The sequence below is a fragment of the Doryrhamphus excisus genome, chromosome 17 (assembly GCF_030265055.1).
Source record: "Doryrhamphus excisus isolate RoL2022-K1 chromosome 17, RoL_Dexc_1.0, whole genome shotgun sequence".
In the NCBI taxonomy this organism is placed as follows: Eukaryota; Metazoa; Chordata; class Actinopteri; order Syngnathiformes; family Syngnathidae; genus Doryrhamphus; species Doryrhamphus excisus.
Window position 1 is genome coordinate 14,145,867 of NC_080482.1, and position 18,765 is coordinate 14,164,631.

The 18,765-nt window shown below is 42.1% G+C and overlaps 1 protein-coding gene across 3 annotated transcripts; it reads right to left on the reverse strand.

Annotated features, from left to right (window-relative positions):
- Positions 1-996: 996 nt before the first annotated feature.
- Positions 997-17,903, reverse strand: slc2a3b (solute carrier family 2 member 3b). Of its 3 annotated transcripts, none has more exons than XM_058053663.1 (10): positions 17,847-17,903; positions 17,690-17,743; positions 11,436-11,543; positions 10,270-10,430; positions 9,962-10,202; positions 9,729-9,891; positions 7,511-7,698; positions 5,948-6,052; positions 5,492-5,872; positions 997-4,195 (listed from the first exon to the last, which is right to left on the reverse strand). In XM_058053663.1, exons 2-10 carry the CDS (start codon positions 17,711-17,713, stop codon positions 3,932-3,934), a joined length of 1,635 nt encoding a protein of 544 aa, XP_057909646.1. In that variant the 5' UTR covers positions 17,714-17,743; positions 17,847-17,903; the 3' UTR covers positions 997-3,931. The 3 variants fall into 3 exon arrangements, with proteins under 3 accessions (XP_057909646.1, XP_057909645.1, XP_057909647.1); XM_058053662.1 differs by having other exon boundaries at positions 17,690-17,772; positions 17,847-17,899; XM_058053664.1 differs by lacking the exon at positions 17,847-17,903 and having other exon boundaries at positions 5,492-5,695; positions 5,771-5,872; positions 17,690-17,840.
- Positions 17,904-18,765: the final 862 nt, after the last annotated feature.

Sequence of the window (18,765 nt, forward strand, 5' to 3'; positions counted from 1 at the left end):
TGCAGGCGGTTGCACGGTGAATGAGTGGTTAGCACACAGGCCACACAATCAGGAGACTCTGGTTCAATAGAATGCTATGCTAGGTTAATTGCAGACTCCAAATTGTCCATGGGTATGAATGTGAGTGAATATGAATGGTTTGTCTATATGTGCCCTGTGATGTCCAGGGTGTATCCCGCCTATGGCCTGAAGACAGGTGGGATAGGCTGCAGCTCCCCAGCGACCCTCGTGAGGATAACATAACATAACATATTTTATTTATTATATACGTATATATGCTTAATGACAGGAGGGCCTGTCTAGAGCCTATTATATATATTGGGTAATAGGTAATAGGCTATATTGACTATATTGGGTACCCTGTGGGCCCTAAGGCATATTTAGAAGGTCATAAACATGTATTCTATGACTTTAATAATGTTAAAAAGTGTACTTAGAAGGTGGTAAACAGGTTTTCTATGCTCTAACTACAAAAATACTCCAATTACGAAAGAGTAACGCAGATGAACTCATCACGGTCTGGTCTGGAATCAATTAACCACGATAAAAGAAGGATGACTGTAATGACCCGATGTCCATGACATGAATGCACCATTCTTGTCTACTTCGTCGAGCTTGAGTGGGCTAGGAACGACTTAACGTGCCATCTGTCTGTCACTCAGCTGCAGATATCTGCTGGAGAACAGTCTGTCATAAAGATAGCAACTCATGAATTACAAGGACATCTTCCTTAAACATAGATTATTTCAGAAGTTTGTGTTGAGTTTGCCGCTTGTCATTGAGGGGTGATGATGAGTCCTGCAGCCAAAGAAGCTGAGAAACACCATGTTTGACTGGAAAATAAAACAATACAGAAAACTGATAAAACACTGTTATTAAAAGACAATATGAAGAAAAAAGATCCAAAGAGATGGTTGAATCTCGGTGGCCCAACAAGCTCCAAAGTGCCAATGACTGAAACGCTGCTGTGATGTTTAACAGCTGGACACACACAAGGACATCCTGTACAACTTTATTGATGCACATATTTGTGTGTTCTATGCTAGTGTCATTGCTCATTGCGGCACACAAGAAAGTTCACACAAACAACAATGACAAAGGACAAACAAATGCCAGTTTTTGTTAAAAACACTGAAATAAATACAAGTAATGTTTTTATTGGATGTTACGTTTGGGATATACACCTATACCTGCTGTATATACCTCCAAAGTCCAACCCCAAGCCCCATTAGGGAATAAGGTGGAATCATTGTCAACCATCAAGGGTACAAAGACGTGAAACTCCATGCAGACTCTGACTTGTAGAGGAAGGATGTCAGAGGTCAGTAGATGTGTTTACATTCCTGAGGGGGAAATCATTTTAAATATTTCATTAGCTTTTCATTTTTTTTTGTAGAATTATATCAATCCAATAAATTTTTACCCTCACCACTTGCAGAATATTTTTTTAATTTAAAGGCATTTACAGGACACTAAACAGGAGAGCGACAGAAAAATGGATATATATATGATCATTTCCCTGGGAAAATTAGAGTGCTGATAAGTGTGATAAAAGTAGTCAAAGATCTTCTTTATGACTGGAGGACACTCTGCTCATTGAAAACAATATTGCAAAAACATGAGTCAAAGATTGTTCATATCAGTGGAGCACAATTTTGTTTTTAAGCACCTATTCCAGCTAGATTTCCTTGCTTTTCCAAAACGCTCTGATTTAATTTATTCCACCTACGGCCCACCTCCAAGCGTGCCCACTCCACTGCAATTGGTCACACTCCCAAGCACTGCTGAGGACTTCTGGACTCCTGTCGAACCCACTTTCTAATTTAGTGGCTTTTTTTAGGAGTTGATGATAAATGAATGAAGCTTTTGGAGAGCTACTTGAAGAGTGGTAACTTAGGCACCGCTGCTGCCGTGGAGTTCACAGCCAGATGGTGTCACATTTACTAAGTGCAAACAATCTTGGCACAACATTGGGAGTGGAAATGTGGTCATTAGACGTTTACATTACATGTTTACAAACACTTGGGTATACCCACTAACTGTGGTGAAAAAGGCTATTAGCAACTCCAGATATGGGTGAGCTTGTAATGAGCATGCACACAGGTAAGGTGCTCCCTGTATGCACACTCTATAATGCTACACAGACATGTTCTCCCTTACAACAAATAAACACGCTGCTAACATGGTGACATCTTCCACAAGAGCGCAGCAGAGCGGGGAAAAAGACAAGCCTACAAGTAAGTCCAGCTCCCTGTGATGTCACAGTGAGCCAGTGTTAGAAAAAAATATTTGAAACCGAGAAGAGCCATACCAAAGCTCTTTCAGGGCTCACTTTCAAATGCACAAACCTCATTATATGAAACTTTGGCATGGTTTAACATGATAATACAACATTCTAAGTACATTTATAGGTCAGAAAAGTGGAAAAAGCATCATAGGTCCCCTTTAAGGAAATACTGCAAAACACATGAGTCAAAGATCATCTATATGACAGAAGCACTCTGCTGTTTTTAAGGAAATACTGGCAAAAAATCTAACACTCGTCAAAGATCCTCTATATGACTATAATATATGACTGTATACTCTATGTGAAAAAAAATACCGCACTGCACCGAGTCAAAGATCCTGAAATACCAACAGGAGCACATGCTACTGCTTCTAAGGAAATACTGCAAAAACACACCAAAAACAGCCAAAGATCCTCTATTTGTTTTTAGGAAAATACTGCAAAAGGAGCATTCTGTGCTTTTTAGGGACCAACTGCAAAAATTCTAGCCAAAGATCCTCTACATAACAGGAGCACACTCAGTTGTTAGGAAACTTTTACTGCAAAAGCACTGGCCAAAGATGTTCTAAATGTGATTTGGATTGCTGCGCTATTTTTGTGAAGCTGCTGTATTCCCACTTTTAAAATGATTGTGCGACGCTGTTATGTCATCCACGCCACAGATGATGCTTTATATTGGTTGACCTTATCCAGAAAATCCCACACGGGGTTGGACTTTAGAGGTTCCAGTGTGTCCTGTCAGAGGGTTAACACATCAGGATGGAAATGTTTGTGTCTGAGTAGGGTGACACTTGTAAGGCCCTTAAATGACATCATTGTCATTAGAGATGGTGATATCTTTTTTTCCCAAAACGATACAGATAACTTTCTGCTTTTCAAGACCGATAACTGATTGATTACCTTTTTTATATCTACTTTTTGAAAAATTTTGTCATGTCATGACAAATATCATGATATCAGGAGAAGAAGAGTGTGCAGGGGAAGAGCCACCTGACTTGGCCCAGCAAGGTGCACTGTATTCGTGCACGCACTCCGAGCAACCAGTGTGACACCACACAGGTCTGTGGGAAACCTTTCATGCTTTTCAAAGGCCACGCCGCTGGCATTTGAGATCGCTGACAAGGTTTTTTGTGTGCTCTGTTGGTTTTTCCCCCTCATCATGGAGCATTTGGTGCAATGTGATCCCTCTAAAAGTGAATGTTTTTTTCATTATTGAGGCTATTTTTAATCTCATCGGATTTATCTGTGTGACATCATAATTCCCTCATATGTCTGATAATTATTATGCGCCCCTAATTTTTTCAAGTCTGTAGGAAGTGTGTGTGTGTGTGTGTGTGTGTGTGTGTGTAGGTGTGTGTGTGTGTGTGTGGAACAAGAACGAGGAACAAGAACCCCATCATCAGTGGGTCAGCTTTGGTGGCTTTCCGAGCTTGACCCCAATTCCTAGAAGCTGAAATCCTGCAACCTACTGATGGCCCGAGGGCGGGCAAGAGGGGGTCTTAACACTGAACAGGCTGATCCTCTTATGAGGCAGCATGCTGGGAACGTCAACAAATTGAAAGGTTATTCTGTTAAGCGGGACATGGGGCTAAAAGTTTTCTACGTGATTGAATACACTTTCTAACTTAGCACAAGGCTGCTCTCTCATGGCTTCTCTGAGGGAAGATCCACCATGGGGACCTTTTCCGAAGGGGACAGAGGGGTCGGTTCTTTGCTATCCACCACCACCGCCGTCGCCGCCGCCGCCGCTCCTTCAGGCGTAGAAGAGGGCGAGGATTTAGCGGCAAACCCTTGGGCGATGTCGTCAAAGGTCCGTCCCTTGGTCTCAGGCACCCGCAGAAAAGTGAAGATGAAGAAAAGGATGAGCAACACCATAAAGATGATGAAGACGTATGGACCACAGAGTTCCTGACAACGACAGAAAAATACACTATCAGCATCGCCCTGCTAACCAGTGGCTCTGCAGCACCAGGGGTGTCCAAACTGTTTTCCCAGTGGGGGGGTCGCCCCACTGGGAAATCAAAGTTTGATATCTTCCAAGGCAACACATGTAGATATGCTAAGACCTTGCATATACAGCATTATTTTCTGTATAAACAGTATATACAGCATATACAGAAAATGTGGAACTGTGAATTGAATTATGCTATGTATTCCATGGTAACTTGATGCATGTTTAAATAAAATTAAACCATTACCATTTCCAAAAAAACCCTTTTATGTCAGCTGTCATATACACATGAAAAAGCTAATTATTTAGACCAACGTCTACCAACCTCTTTTTCTACATTTTCCAAATATTTCTCAATATTTCCATTTTCCTCTGCTCATCCGGGTGCAGTTTTTTCCATTTCTTTCCCTTTTTACTAGTCTTTCCAGCTATTTCAACTTTCTTCTTGTCAGTTTTTCCCGTAATTATGACTTTATTCCCACAATATTGTTTTCCCCAAAAATTACAATTGAAGTAAGCATCCTATGCAGACGACTGCACTCGCAGCACACCAATGTTATCCCACTTGAAGCCTTTCAAATTAATGGATGGGAGATAAAAGTTAGGATATACATTCACTTTAATTTCTATCTGGAGATGAAATGTCATTCAAATCTGATGGTGCCACATATTTTACATAGTGTACTATGTGTACATAGTGTGATGTCGAAACCAATATGGCGTGCTGCTGCAGTAGCAGAGCTACGTGGTGGCCAGGCATGGCAGTGACCACCCCACTGTATCAACTTATCAACTGTATCAACTTATTGCCACCCCTATGTGAGTAATGGTGTCACCTTGGCCACCCCAATGAAACATTTCTGGCTCCGTGTTATACACTTGGTGCTCGGCCTATACACTTGATTTTCTTCTCTGAACTTTTTGATGACCACAAATTGTAAATGTTTAAAAAAATGTCTCAACCCAAACCTATTGGCAAGTATTTCTGAGATATTTTATGTTGCACAAAGTTGTTTACAGCCATGTTGACAAGCTAATTGCTGCATTTTGGCAAAAATGCCAATATTGGAAATCCCTAAATGATATGTTAAGAATTCTTGCCAAAAGCAAAAAAATGGCCACCGGGCCATACTTTGGACACCCCTGTTTTCGGGTCTTTACATCGCTCACAATTTTCTGTCATCACCTGCTGATTATCTTTTGATACATCAACCTCTTAAATAGCTGCACTGCGGAACGAGCGGGGCACTTACCTCCAGCTTAGGAAAGCCGAGCCCCACAAGGAAGTTGGCGGTCCAGTTGGAGAAGCCAGAGATGGCCATGGCAGCGGGTCGAGGGCCCTGGGAGAAGAGCTCGGCCACGATGAACCAGGGGATGGGGCCCGGACCCATCTCAAAACTGGCCACGAAGCCAAAGACGGCTACGATCGCCAAGTAGCTGAGCGAGGGACTCATTCTCTGCAAACAAAAGGAAAAAGCCACACCAATGGCAGAGGTATTCCATGAAACACATGGATGGATTAGTGCACTCACCACCAGAGAGAGGGAGATGGTCATCACCAGGGCAGAAACGGCCATCCCACCCAGTCCAATCAGATGTAAGGTCCTTCGACCCGCCCTCTCAACCAAGAAGAGCTGGAGGAATCAGGAGAACATTTGTCAGTAATCCATGATGAACTGACTTCATGGATGTAACCAAAGATCACTCACAGATACAACAGTGAACACTGTGTTGACAATGCCGGCGCCGATGGTGGCGTAAATTGGCTGATGTACGCCAGCGGTGGCAAAGATGCTCGTGGAGTAGTAGAAGACCTAAAAAAAACAAACCAAGAGGTTTATTTAGTGTATGATTGGAACAGCCACCAGTTCTTCTCATAAGTAACATCACAATATGCCCCCATGGTTGTGGTTCCCACTTTCACCAGCTGGGCGCACATGTATCTGTGCGAATCATTGTTCACACAGATCACACTGTTGCAAGTTATATCTCGAGGAATAAATTCATACTCACTCGCCAAAGATTACTGATTGCGCACAACATCCATTTCAGGGCCACAGAAAGAAACAACGACTCCTATGCCTGCAGACAAACCACACCTTTGTGCGGAAATTACAGAACAAGAGGACGATGTGTTCCCACACAATCACAAAAAATCATATTGAAGACTTGAATGCTGATGGTCATCACCCCTCTATCCCTACAGGGGGCATAGTGGCCTCCTACACAATCGTCACCGATGAGGGAGGAAGATTAGAAACAATTGAGGCAAATGCCACGCCACCTCCAGCCTCATTAGAGAATGTGAATTAAGTAAGGGAGTCAGTGAACAAAGCCATACACATCAAGTTTAAAAACATCTATAGGAAAGCCCATCAAAGATCTTGACTACATTTAGGCTGCAGGAAACTTGAGCCATCCCTGGTCACCTGGCTGCAAAAGCAGCTGCAGGTTATAAATAAATGTAAATAAATGATGACCAGATGATGACCTTACTGATGCAAGGTTTACTTGGCGAGGATTCTGTTGACATGTCACAGGAACAACAAGCAAGGTGCCAACAAGTGCGCACAAACTGGCGTAAGTCTTCCCGATGTCCTGACTGTGTGGCCTTCATGCTAACCACTTGCCCACCGTGCGGCCACTATAACCATAATTTCTACAAATTTTCTATGTTATCGTTGATTGTTCATTATCCTCATGATTCACTCTTCTCAGTCCGCTGCCCTCTGCTGTGTCCTTGCTGCAGCCCTGCTAAGGACTCCTCCCCCCAGCTCATCTGGCCAGCACACCTGGAGCCAATCTTCAATTAGGCCTTCTTATGCTATGCGGCCCAGCAAGACCCTGTCAGATTGTCGTCTTGTCTTCCTTGCATAGTTCATGCCTCGTGACACTTTTGCCTACTTTGCCACTTTAGCTCCCCGGTGACCTTCTGTTACCGGTGTCTTTTGTTATACTGGGTTTTCCCCTCCACTGTGAGCGCCTTTTGTTAGCATTAAATAACCTTTTTTTTACCATCTTTGCCTTCGTTTCTGCTCTGGGGTCCACAACACCTGGTGCAGGCACCGGCCCTTGTAACACACAAGGCTCCACTCTTTTGCTGTGTGTATGCAAGCGGCCCCATCTCCCCCCACAGGGACAAAAGTGACTGTATGACTGAAGGGTCGTTCTTCTATAAAGCATAGGTCTGAAACCAGTGTACGGTGTGAATCCTCTTTCTTCCTGTTTGAAGGTGATAGATGAGGTGTTCGGTGATTAAGGGGCCCACTCACGGCATTGATGCCTGACAGCTGCTGAGAGAGCTGCAGGATGATGGCGATGATGATGGGCTGCCGGTAGTTGGGGGAGCGGAAAAGCTCCGGGATGGTGACTTTCTTCTCCATGACCATCCTCATGCCTTCTTCCTTCATCTCCTCAATGTCCTTGCTCACATCTTCACTGCCGCGCAGACGCACCAGCGCTGCGTGGAACACATGATGCTGAGCATGAGAATGGGAAATGATACCGAGGGCAAGAATTAAGAATCCAACGGATGACAATGATCGTAACAATATGAATGACATTACTACGTAGAATAAGACTGGGAATGAGGATAAAAGCAATCATCACCCCAAAGCCCCAAACATGATTACAATACTTGCTTGCGGGAAGTCCCAGGTAGCGTATTAAAGTGTTTTTTCTACACCATGAATGTGTGAACATTAATCACGTTGGTTGTGCCAGATATCATTGTGTTGCAAATGTTAGCCCTGGTTCCCATCGAGACTCGATGCCCAGCCCCACGTGGGGCTCCCCCATGCCAGGTTTGGTCAGTTAGGACCTTAGTGGCCCATTAAATGCTGTTTGTACTATTTTGACTCAAGCTGGGATTGAAACTGCACTCATTGTTTTCAAAGGCAGAAGCTGTACTATTACACCTGCAGGGACTGACAGGTGAGTGGTTGAATTCTGCCATTATTGCTCTGTGCTGTCAATCATTGTGGTGATGAGCGGGATGCCAGATTACAGTCGTCCTTTGCTTCCTCATCACTCCCTCACTCAATTGTGGTCAACAACAGTGTATTTTTACTCTACAAATGCAATGCATATTTATTCATTCATTCATTTTCTACCGCTTTTCCTCACAAGGGTCGCGGGGGGAGCTGGAGCCCATCCCAGCTGTCTCTGCGCGAGAGGTGGGGTACAACCTGGACTGGTCTGGCACATATAGGCAAACAACCATTCACACTCACATTCATACTTATGGACAATTTGGAGTGTATAACACAGGCTACTGTGGTGGCTGTACTCCAGCTAACACTGAACTCTCAAAAATAGTAATACAAAAATATGCTTGCTGACTGTATTTTTGAAATAATTGATATCCCTTTACATAAAATGTTATATAATTATTGTTGTAGTTGCACATTGAATCGTTTATCACACAGAGATTTCTCCTACTTATTATAGATAAAAAAAATTCATCTGCGATTAATTGTGAGTTAACTGTGGACAAAATGTGATTAATCGTGATCAAATATTTTAATCGATTGACAGCCCTAGTTAAAAGGTGTATTTAGAAGATGGTTAACAGGTTTTCTATGTCTTATTTTCTCTTATGATGTCTATATTCCCATATAGTCAAGTTTACGCAATATAGTTACTGGGTAAACTTGACTATAGGGGTGTTACTTCATGGCTAGAGAGCTCTAAACATGTTAAAAAGCATCTTTAGAAAGTCCTAAACAGGTTTCCAATTCTCCAACTATGAAAATATTACGTTTATTATGTTTAAAATATTCTTATCGCGGACATCTCTGGAAAGAATTAACCATGTTAAATGAGGGATTACTGTACTTGTCTCTTTGTGTGAAAAGTGTACACTCAGCATATAGCTTTATTTGATACTCCACTCAGAGCAAGCCATCTCGCTTGCTAAAATGGAAGACGTTCTCCCTGAGAGTTAATAAGAATGTGAGTGACAATATGATAACAAGAATGAAAACCAAAATGAAATGGAAATTGAAGGAAATTATACTAAAAATAGAGATAAGAAAGACAGCAAGAGTGACAATGAAAATGACAGCGACATTACAATAAATACTATTATACTCAAGAATGACAATGAGAAGGACCTTGAGAAAGAATGAAGCTGAGAATGAGATTTGGAAAGACAATGTGAATAAATGTGAAAAGAATGAGAATATGAGTGTAGAAGAATAAAAATGAGAAAGAGAATGAAATGAAATTGAGAATGAGATGGAGAATGACAATGAGAAGAAATGTCAATGTGAAACGAATGACAATGTGAGTGTAGAAGAAATGTAAATGTGAGTGAGGCTGAGAATGAGAATGACAGTGAGGATGATAGAATCTAGCATTATGATGAGATTGAGAATGAGTGTGACTGAGAAATGGAAGTAAATGAGAGAATGATGATGATCATGGGAATCATAAAGAAATAGTGTGAGAATGTGAGAAGGATGTACGGCAGCCTGAGTGTGTCAGTACCTTTCCTGGCCTCCTCCTGCTGGTTGAGGACAATGAGAAGATAGCGTGGGCTCTCGGCACAGAAGGGCAGCATGATGCTCTGCAGGACGGCGGGCAAGGTGGTCAGGGCGAGGAGCAGCGGCCACAGAGAATCTGAGCCCAGAAGAGACTCCAGACCAAAGATCTAGAAAACACCGGACATGAGCTTTACTCAAGGATGTCTCTGAGCGTAGTCCTGCAGGATGAGCGTGTACCTGCGCCACCAGGATACCAACAACCACGCCCAGCTGGTGCAGGGTGCCAAAGGCTCCCCTGAGGGCGGTGGGGGAGATTTCTCCCACGTACATGGGCGTCAGCCCCGTGCACAGACCGCAGAAAACGCCGATGACCAAGCGGCCGACGATGACCATCTCAAAAGAGCGACTCAGGCTGGACAGTCCCATCAGGCCACCGCCCAGCAGGGCCAGGATGTTGGCCAGCAGCATGGACTTCCTCCTGGTGGTGGTGGTGGTGTTGGGTGGGTAAGTGAGGTTTTCTATGATAATGATGATGAAGAGCTCACCTGCCAAATTTATTGACCATGGCCCCCACGCAGAAGGACCCCACCATTCCGCCCACACTAAAGATGGCCACTGCAAAACTCCACACCATGGTGTTGCCTCCCGGAGTGAAGGGCTCGTTGTAGCGCTCCAGAGACACGTTCTGGAAGAATCTACGTAGTTTCTGGTCAAGTGGGAAACGTTTCATGTTGAGTAAATCCCCATGGAAGACTACAGCATGGCAATGTATGCCTGCATCAGCACATCTCGAATTACACCTGCACAGTCCTTCAACTCAAATAGCTACACTTGCATCTTTATTATTCAGATGAGGACTCAATATTTGTTGACAAAATGAGAAAAGTAAACAAGTGATGGTCTACTAAAATCATTTTCTCGGGTTAGAATTGTTTCAAATATTTCAGTGAGTGCCATCTAAAGTATAATAATATAAATAAAACCAAATACTTCAAAATAAACAACTAATAAATAATACCGTATATAAAAGGTTTATCAAATACTGTGTAGTACAACAACTCAAATGTTAACAAATATACTTACTGCATTGTAGAATATAATAAAACATTTCTAATAAAACTAAACAAAGATGTCTTTTTTAAAATGATACAGTAATCCATTACCACTCTGTGGTAAGCACAACAATGGCAAAATGAAATATAAATTATTCAGAAGACGTATTCATTGATATGTAGTATTCTACACTGGTCACTTGGTGTCAGCAATGTTACATTGATGAGACAATAGCCACCACAGGAAGTACGGTACACAACAGGAAGTAAAAAGGAAGAACAATGACAAACTCTGCCGATGTCAACATGTGTGAATCTATAGTTTGTTTTATTTTCTCTTATTATGTCGACTATATTGGGTCATAGGAGTGTAAAGGTTACTCTAGGGGTGTTATTTCATGTCCAGAGAGCTTTAATGTTAAAAAAAAGTATTTTTTGTTTGCTCTAACTACAACAATATTCGATTTATAAATAAGGATTCCTATTTGGGGGGAAATAGAATTATGACACTCCAAACCAATAACAAACCAATAAAGCACTAAAAACGAGGGATTACTGTAGCTTGCTAGATTGCACAGGTTTAGTTCATGTCATTTCAACAAATGCTGTTTGATGGTCGTCCACATAAAAACACCAAATGTGAGTTTGAAGGGTCGCACCATTTCCGGTGCATTGATGACTCCTGTGTTGTATCCAAACTGCAGCGAGCCGATGACGGCGGTGGAAACGCAGTAGAGCAGGTAGACGGTGACTTTCTTCTGCTTTGGCTGATGAATGAAGAATGGGGAGAGAGATGAGAATAAGGCGTGGGTGTTTATCCTGAATGAATTGTTTGAGTCGTGGTTCGATAGCGGCGTGTCTGACAAAGCGCTTCTTGTTTATCCAAACACACAATGAGGCGTTCTGCATGCCAGCCGCCACTCGGCTCCGTGAGCTTCTTCCACGGTTACTGCACTGACTCCGCTATACACATCTGCTTCCTTCCCCCAGTAAACCACAACAACACCTGCAAAGAATGCGGTTGTTTTTCCCGTCAGCCTCTGAATTAAAGCCGGATTAGCACATAGTTAGCTGCTAATACATCAGAATATTAAGCCGCTGGAGGAGAGAAATTTGTGGCATGCACAACGCGGAGGCCTTAAAAAGGCCATGAAGCCAAACCGCTAAACTTAATTAAATTTAAAGTTATTTTCAGCGGTCCAGTGTTTAGCGTGCAGTCCTCACAGCTAGGAGACCTTGGTTCAATTCCACCCTCGGCCATCTCTGTGTGGAGTTTGCATGTTCTCCCCGTGCATGTGTGGGTTTTCTCCTCCCACATTCCAAAAACATGCTAGGTTAATTGGCGACTCCATAGGTATGAATGTGAGTGTGAATGGTTGTTTGTCTATATGTGCCCTGTGATTGACTGGCGACCAGTCCAGGGTGTACCCTGCCCCTCGCCCGAAGACAGCTGGGATAGGCTCCAGCATCCCCGCAACCCTCGTGAGGAAAACGTGGTAAAAAATGAATGAATGAATGCTTTTAAAGCTCATAAGTCTTTTCTATAATATACAGGTAAGCTGCAAAGAAAATACAGGTTATCTGTAATAAAAAAAATAATAGGAAATACATCAATACGGTAATCTAATTAATGCATGAAAAACAAAATAATAATTTGATCATAAGCCGCATGGTGGGTGAGTGGTTAGCATGTAGGCCACAGGAGATCGAGAAGACACTTCTCGACTCATTCGATTCTCCACTTGGGCATCTGGAGGGCGTCTGGAGTTGGCATGTTCTCCACGTGCATGCGTGGGTTTTTGGGAATGGTTGTTTGTCTATATGTTCTCTGCCATTGGCTGGCGACCAGTCCAGGGTGTTCAGCTGGGATAGGCTCCAGCATACCCCTAATTACACCGAATATATCTTGTGGTATTCTGAGCGCCTCCTTTCCTTAGATTTTCACAGGAAGTTCACTGGACTAATTCAAACTCTGGACTCCACATAAGGCGGCAGTGGCTCAGGGGATAGAGCAGGGCGTCCAAAAAGCAGAAGGTTGGCCACCCTCCCTCCCAGTACTGATGTTGTCCTGTCCCACCTTGACATCAGTGTTGCCCACACTGGTGTATGAATGTTTGGTAGTGATCAGAGACGTCGGAGGCACAAATTGGCAGCCATGTCAGACTGCCACAGGGCAGCTCTGTTTGCAGAAGTAGACTACCACCACCAGTGTGTGACTGAGGAGTGAAAGAATAATGGCTTCACTTCATTCTGAAGCACTTTGGAGAGCTTGAAAAAACACTCTAAAATCTAATCTATTATTATTATTGTGAAATTTTTTGTCAGTTTTGGAGAAAATATTATTTTAAAAGACTCTTGAAAAAAGGTGTGCCTGGTACATGACCATTAGCATCATCAAACAAGTGGAAGTGAAAAATGACATAACATTTGGCATAGACTGACATTTACTGTAAAACACGCCTTACAAAGGTCGTCATGGTAACATTGCAACCTATCAGAGGAAATGTAAGAGACAGACAGGAAAGTCAAATAAGATAAAATGACAGCGCCTTTTGAGCTCCAAATTGGCACTATACCACAATGCATTCAAGCAGCAGAGGCAGCATTTGTGTACCTGCGGTGACCAACTGTTGTTGCGAAACTTTCAAACTCTGTGACAAAATAATATGCACATGCCATGACAACATTTACGTTTCAGGTAGTAGTGACAGATTTGTATCCATCACACAATGTAGCCTAAAAATATATACACTAGACCAGGAATATAAACATCAAGAATATAAGACAAGCAGAAATGAAAGACGACCAAGAACATAAAACAACCCGTAACATAAGATAACCAGGAATATAAACCTGAAGGGCTCTAATTCCGTGGCCCAGCGTGGTGGAGCACCACGCAATTGGTCGTAATTTGGTCCAGTGGACCACTGTGAGCAGCAATTTGGTAATTTGGTAGACTGGACTGCGCCAAGATGGGCGTGGCGGCGTGCCAATGTCCACATTTTCAGCTTGGTGCAGTGACAATTTCGTGACAAAACAGCGCTCCAAATGTGCAGAGAAAGTTTGCCAGCGCCGACTTGGTCTATTCGGGGCGCAGGCAAGCGCAGCCTGCGTAATGGTAAATTGGCTGACAGGCAGACAGTGCAGACACGTCACCAAAACCTGCGTGTCACGCACATTTCAGTGAAAAAAACAATGACAGCAACCACTATTTAATGTAAGCGTCTGAACAAGCATGTTTTTTTTGTATTAATTGTCCCATCACAGCTGAGACGTCATGCACAAACTCAACCTGATGGCAGCTGAAAGTTCTCTGGAACATGTGGTGAATGACGCGTATGGTGGCCTCTGATGCGCAGTCCAATCATGATCATTTAAAGGCAATGAGAGGTATTGATTTGATAGGTTAAAATTACACTCAGCTGTGTTAAACTGTCTCAGGCCTTCCCTCCTCCCACTTTGCCACTTGCGCCAGTGGGAGGGATGGAGGCGTGAGTCCGCGGCAGTGCGTCAGACTGCGCTGCTCACAAAATTTGCAAAGTGTGATGGTCACACCCCGTTGGCAGGCGCGCGTCGCACCTGCCTTGCGCCGCACCTGCACCTTGTCTACAAAAGACACAAGACAACCAGGAATATAAATATCATGAATATAAGACAAGCAGAAATGAAAGACGAACAAGAACATAAAACAACAAGGAATATAAGACAACCAATAATAGCAGCACAGGTGCCATGTCCCGTATTAATAATAATAATAATAATAATACATTTTATTTATAGCCGCCTTTCAGGACACTCAAGGTCACCGTACAGAGTTGTTAAAATAAATAAAATATTAAATAAATATTAAAAGTGTCTTCTACCAAAACACTGTGACATTTCTGTAACAGGTAGCCTTTATTGTATCCTTATACGTCAGTCAATTAGACTTATTTCAGCTTGTAGTTTGTGTCCTCGTTAGTATAATCCTTGTCCACTCCCTCTGACTCCCTCTTCTTCTCTTATAAATGTCATATTGTTCGGCATGCTGCCATGACACTCCTCAAGAAACAAACAATAAAACCATTGCTGTAATGATAAATACCACTACAGTAAATAGTACTACTTCTTCATCACACATTATCAGGCTGATGCTGCTTGTAGTCTGGAAAATATGCTAGCACTCGTGTAGCGCAAATGTTACCTCCCCAAAACCACCTGAATTGGCATTATTATTATTAGTAGTATTAGTAGTAGTTATTAGTAGTAGTAGCCATTTTGGTGTTACTCTTATGAAAAATGTGCCACATTCCACTCTCAGTAGAAGTACCAGTGTTGCAGAGTACTTATACCCGTTACTGGTAAGTAACAGCCCAATTCTACCTAGCCCAACACTGGTGGTTTATGTGTTGAAACATGAACTTGCACAATGTTAGCTCATCCCCACGCTTACCTCACATTAGAACATGACTTCATCATCACTGAGACATGCGTCCGGAAAGCCACACACTCACTTAAAAGTCTTCTCTCCTCGGCTTAGAGTTTACTTAGCCATCGTGTGTGATGCAGACTCCATCAGTGGCAGAGAAATGGCCCCCAATACCTCAAAACTATGAAAACAATCCACTAAAAGGTGTTGCCTGTCTTGGTTAGGTACCACATGGGAGGGGGGGTGCTCACCTTCCATTGCCATGGTGCCAAGATTATTATTGAGGAAAAAAGAAGAAAAAAAGTTTAAATGTTTGGAAAATTGGGAAGAAAACAGCATTTCTATATATATATATATATATATATATATATATATATATATATATATATATATATATATATATATATATATATATATATATATATATATATATATATATATATATATATATATATATATATATATATATATATATATATATATATATGCGGTTGCGGTTGGGCTCTCTCCTGTTCGCTCTGTTAGCATTAGCTAGTAAGGTTTGTGAACTGCAGAACTGTATACACTTCTGGGTGGTATTGTGTGTGTGGGGGGGGGGGGGGGGTCATGTTCACAATGATATTATAATCACGGCTGAATAACTACATGTCAGAACACAATATACCCATTCATTCATTTTCTACCGCTTATCCACACGAGGATCGTGGGGGTGCTGGAGCCTATCCCAGCTGTCTTTTGGTGTGAGGCGGGGTACACCCTGGACTGGTCGCCAGCTAATCACACTCACATTCATACCTATGGACAATTTGGAGTCACCAATCAACCCAACACGCATATTTTTGGAATGTGGGAGGAAACCGGAGTACCCGGAGAAAACCCACACATGCACAGGGAGAACATGCAAACTCCACACAGAGATGGCCGAGGGTGGAATCGAACTCGGGTCTCCTGGCTGTGTGGCCTGCATGCTAACCACTCATGCAGCCCACAATATACCCAACACTACAATATTTTATTCGTTTTTTGTTCAGCCATCGATGGCGTTATGGCTGTTCTTCTTCTTCTTTCTCTTTGGGCTTTTCCTTTCAGGGGTCGTCACAGCAAATCAAACTCCTCCATCCAACCCTGTCTTCTGCATCTGTCTCTCTCACACCAACTACCCTCATGTACTCCTTCACTACATCCACAAACCTCCTCTTTGGTCTTCCTCTACGCCTCCTACCTGGCAGCTCTAAACGCAGCATCCTTCTACCAATATATTCACTATTTCTATGGATACAATAAAAATGTACCTGGTTAATAAATGTCAGAATGAAAAACAAAATCGAGTGAAAATCATACGTGTGTATTTAGTTAGTGGGTGGCTGATGCAGCAGCTACAATCTCAAGGCTAACATAATCAGCATCTTAATGAAACAGCACATTTCTCAATCCACACAGCCATCATTTCATCAGAGTTGTACCGAAATGGCAGAAATGAGAAATTATTTGAAAGTATTCCATATCTACATCATTCAATTTGGGTGCCAAACTGCATCAGAAACTTAACTCAATGATTGATTGTGGCCACTCGGTGTCGCCAAAAAAGCAACCACCAAAGGCATACTGTACCTATAAGTGTTGCTTGACAAAAGTGGCCCTTGCATCCTGGATTTACACCAACAAGGAGACAAACTAACTCCTAACTAACTAACTAACTAACTAACTAACTAACTAACTCCACACAAGCTGACAGAAGTCACATTTTTAAAGTATATGAATATAATGAAAAATATACCCATTTAATAAATGACAGAATGTTCCGGAACAGACACTTTTAATATGTTACACATGACGTCTGGACGCATCCCAGTGTGTAAAAACCTATCAAACATCAAAACTTCATTTTCGTAAGAAACCCCAAGTGTTTATGTAGTTGACCAAGCTAGACATAGAGTATTTAGCGTCCCAATGTGTAAAATAGCACATTTCTCAATCTATACAGCTAACATAACATTGGGTTGCACATTACTTACAGACACACCATTTCCCAGGCAGAAGTGTATTAGAAAATGTTCTCTATCATTCAATTTATGTGCCAAACTCAACTTAATGAATGACTGCGACCACTAGGAGTCGCCTAAAACCCAACCACTGTCCGTTTTAACTGAAAGGCATCACATGCAAGCAACATGTAGTATATATATATTTTGACGTAGACATTGCAGGACCATCCAAACTATGAAAAAGTGTGACATACACTAATAATGATTGTGATCTGGTACCTAATGTTATGTCCACGGGCATACTGTATACTGGAGCTAGCTCTACCAACGTGCATTTCAAAAAATCACATTCAAGTTGCAACTTGTCCTGTTCTTTTTTTCTTTTAGTCACGTCCCTAAATGCCCTGCTCATCCTCCTTTGCCCAGGAAGGAAAAATACAGAAGCGACTGTGAGCCCATGCTTGGTTGACTGCACTGAGAAGTCAGACTGAAAGAGAATAATAAAAATTAAAAAGCTGACCTTGTCATCTTCCATACGCTCCATCTCTGTTTCTTCCCAGGGGAACACAACGGTCTGTGCAAACAGCAGCAGGCAACAGTCAACTGCAAATATAGAAACAAGCAAATGGAACTTGGCATGGCTCGTGTCTGTCAGGGCAGCCAGAAGACGTCTCTACCTGTTGGATGGTGAAGACGCGTCTCAGGTCCCGTCACGTCTTCTTCTGCTCTCACTTCAACAGTGACAGACACCACAAACTCCTCCTCCAACTACACACCCCCTCCCTCACTGCAGCACAGTGACCCAACAGCACTTCTCCAGTACAAATCACATTATACTGGTGTGTTTACACTGTTAATTCACTTTCAAACACTTCACTGTCTATTTAGCCTTCAGGAGGAGTTCACGTTCGCTGTTTGTCAGACTAATAAGACAGACTTAACTACACAAACACCACTAGGCTGGAAGGAAGATGGTGCCGTGTTTTCATGCGGTTCTTCAAAAATGTATTCATTAATAAGTCATGCTCTTGAATACTGCCTCATTTTCATCCAATAAACACATCTAAGCAAGTGTTATTCTTTTTTTCACTAAATGAAGCATTTTCATTTTTAAACACACTGTCATTTCTATCAAATTTCTATCTCACAATTATTAATTTTTAGCTCATCATTTAATTAATGATGACTTACTATTAGTGTTTTTTTTTAATTCAGTGGTAAAAAGGGTATTTTGTGTTTATATAGTATATATATACTACTTATTTTTTCTTATTATGTCTACTATATTGGCTAATGGGAATGTGAAGGTGACTATAGGGGTGTTATTTCTTGTCTAGAGGGCTCTAATAATGTTAAATGTTTTTAGAAAGTAGTAAACCGGTTTTCTGTGCTCTAAATACCAAAATATACCTTTTGGTTATAGAAAAAAAATTCTACTTGCCTTGTCCAGGAAGAGTTGTTGTCTGATCACCTTGTTGGGAGCTTGGCTCTATTATCATCCATGTTGGCAGTCAGCAGAGCATAAACATAACAGCTGTCCAAAAAAAGTTGGCTTTTCTTCTTTGTGGATTTTTTGGTGTTTCTTCGAGGGCTGTC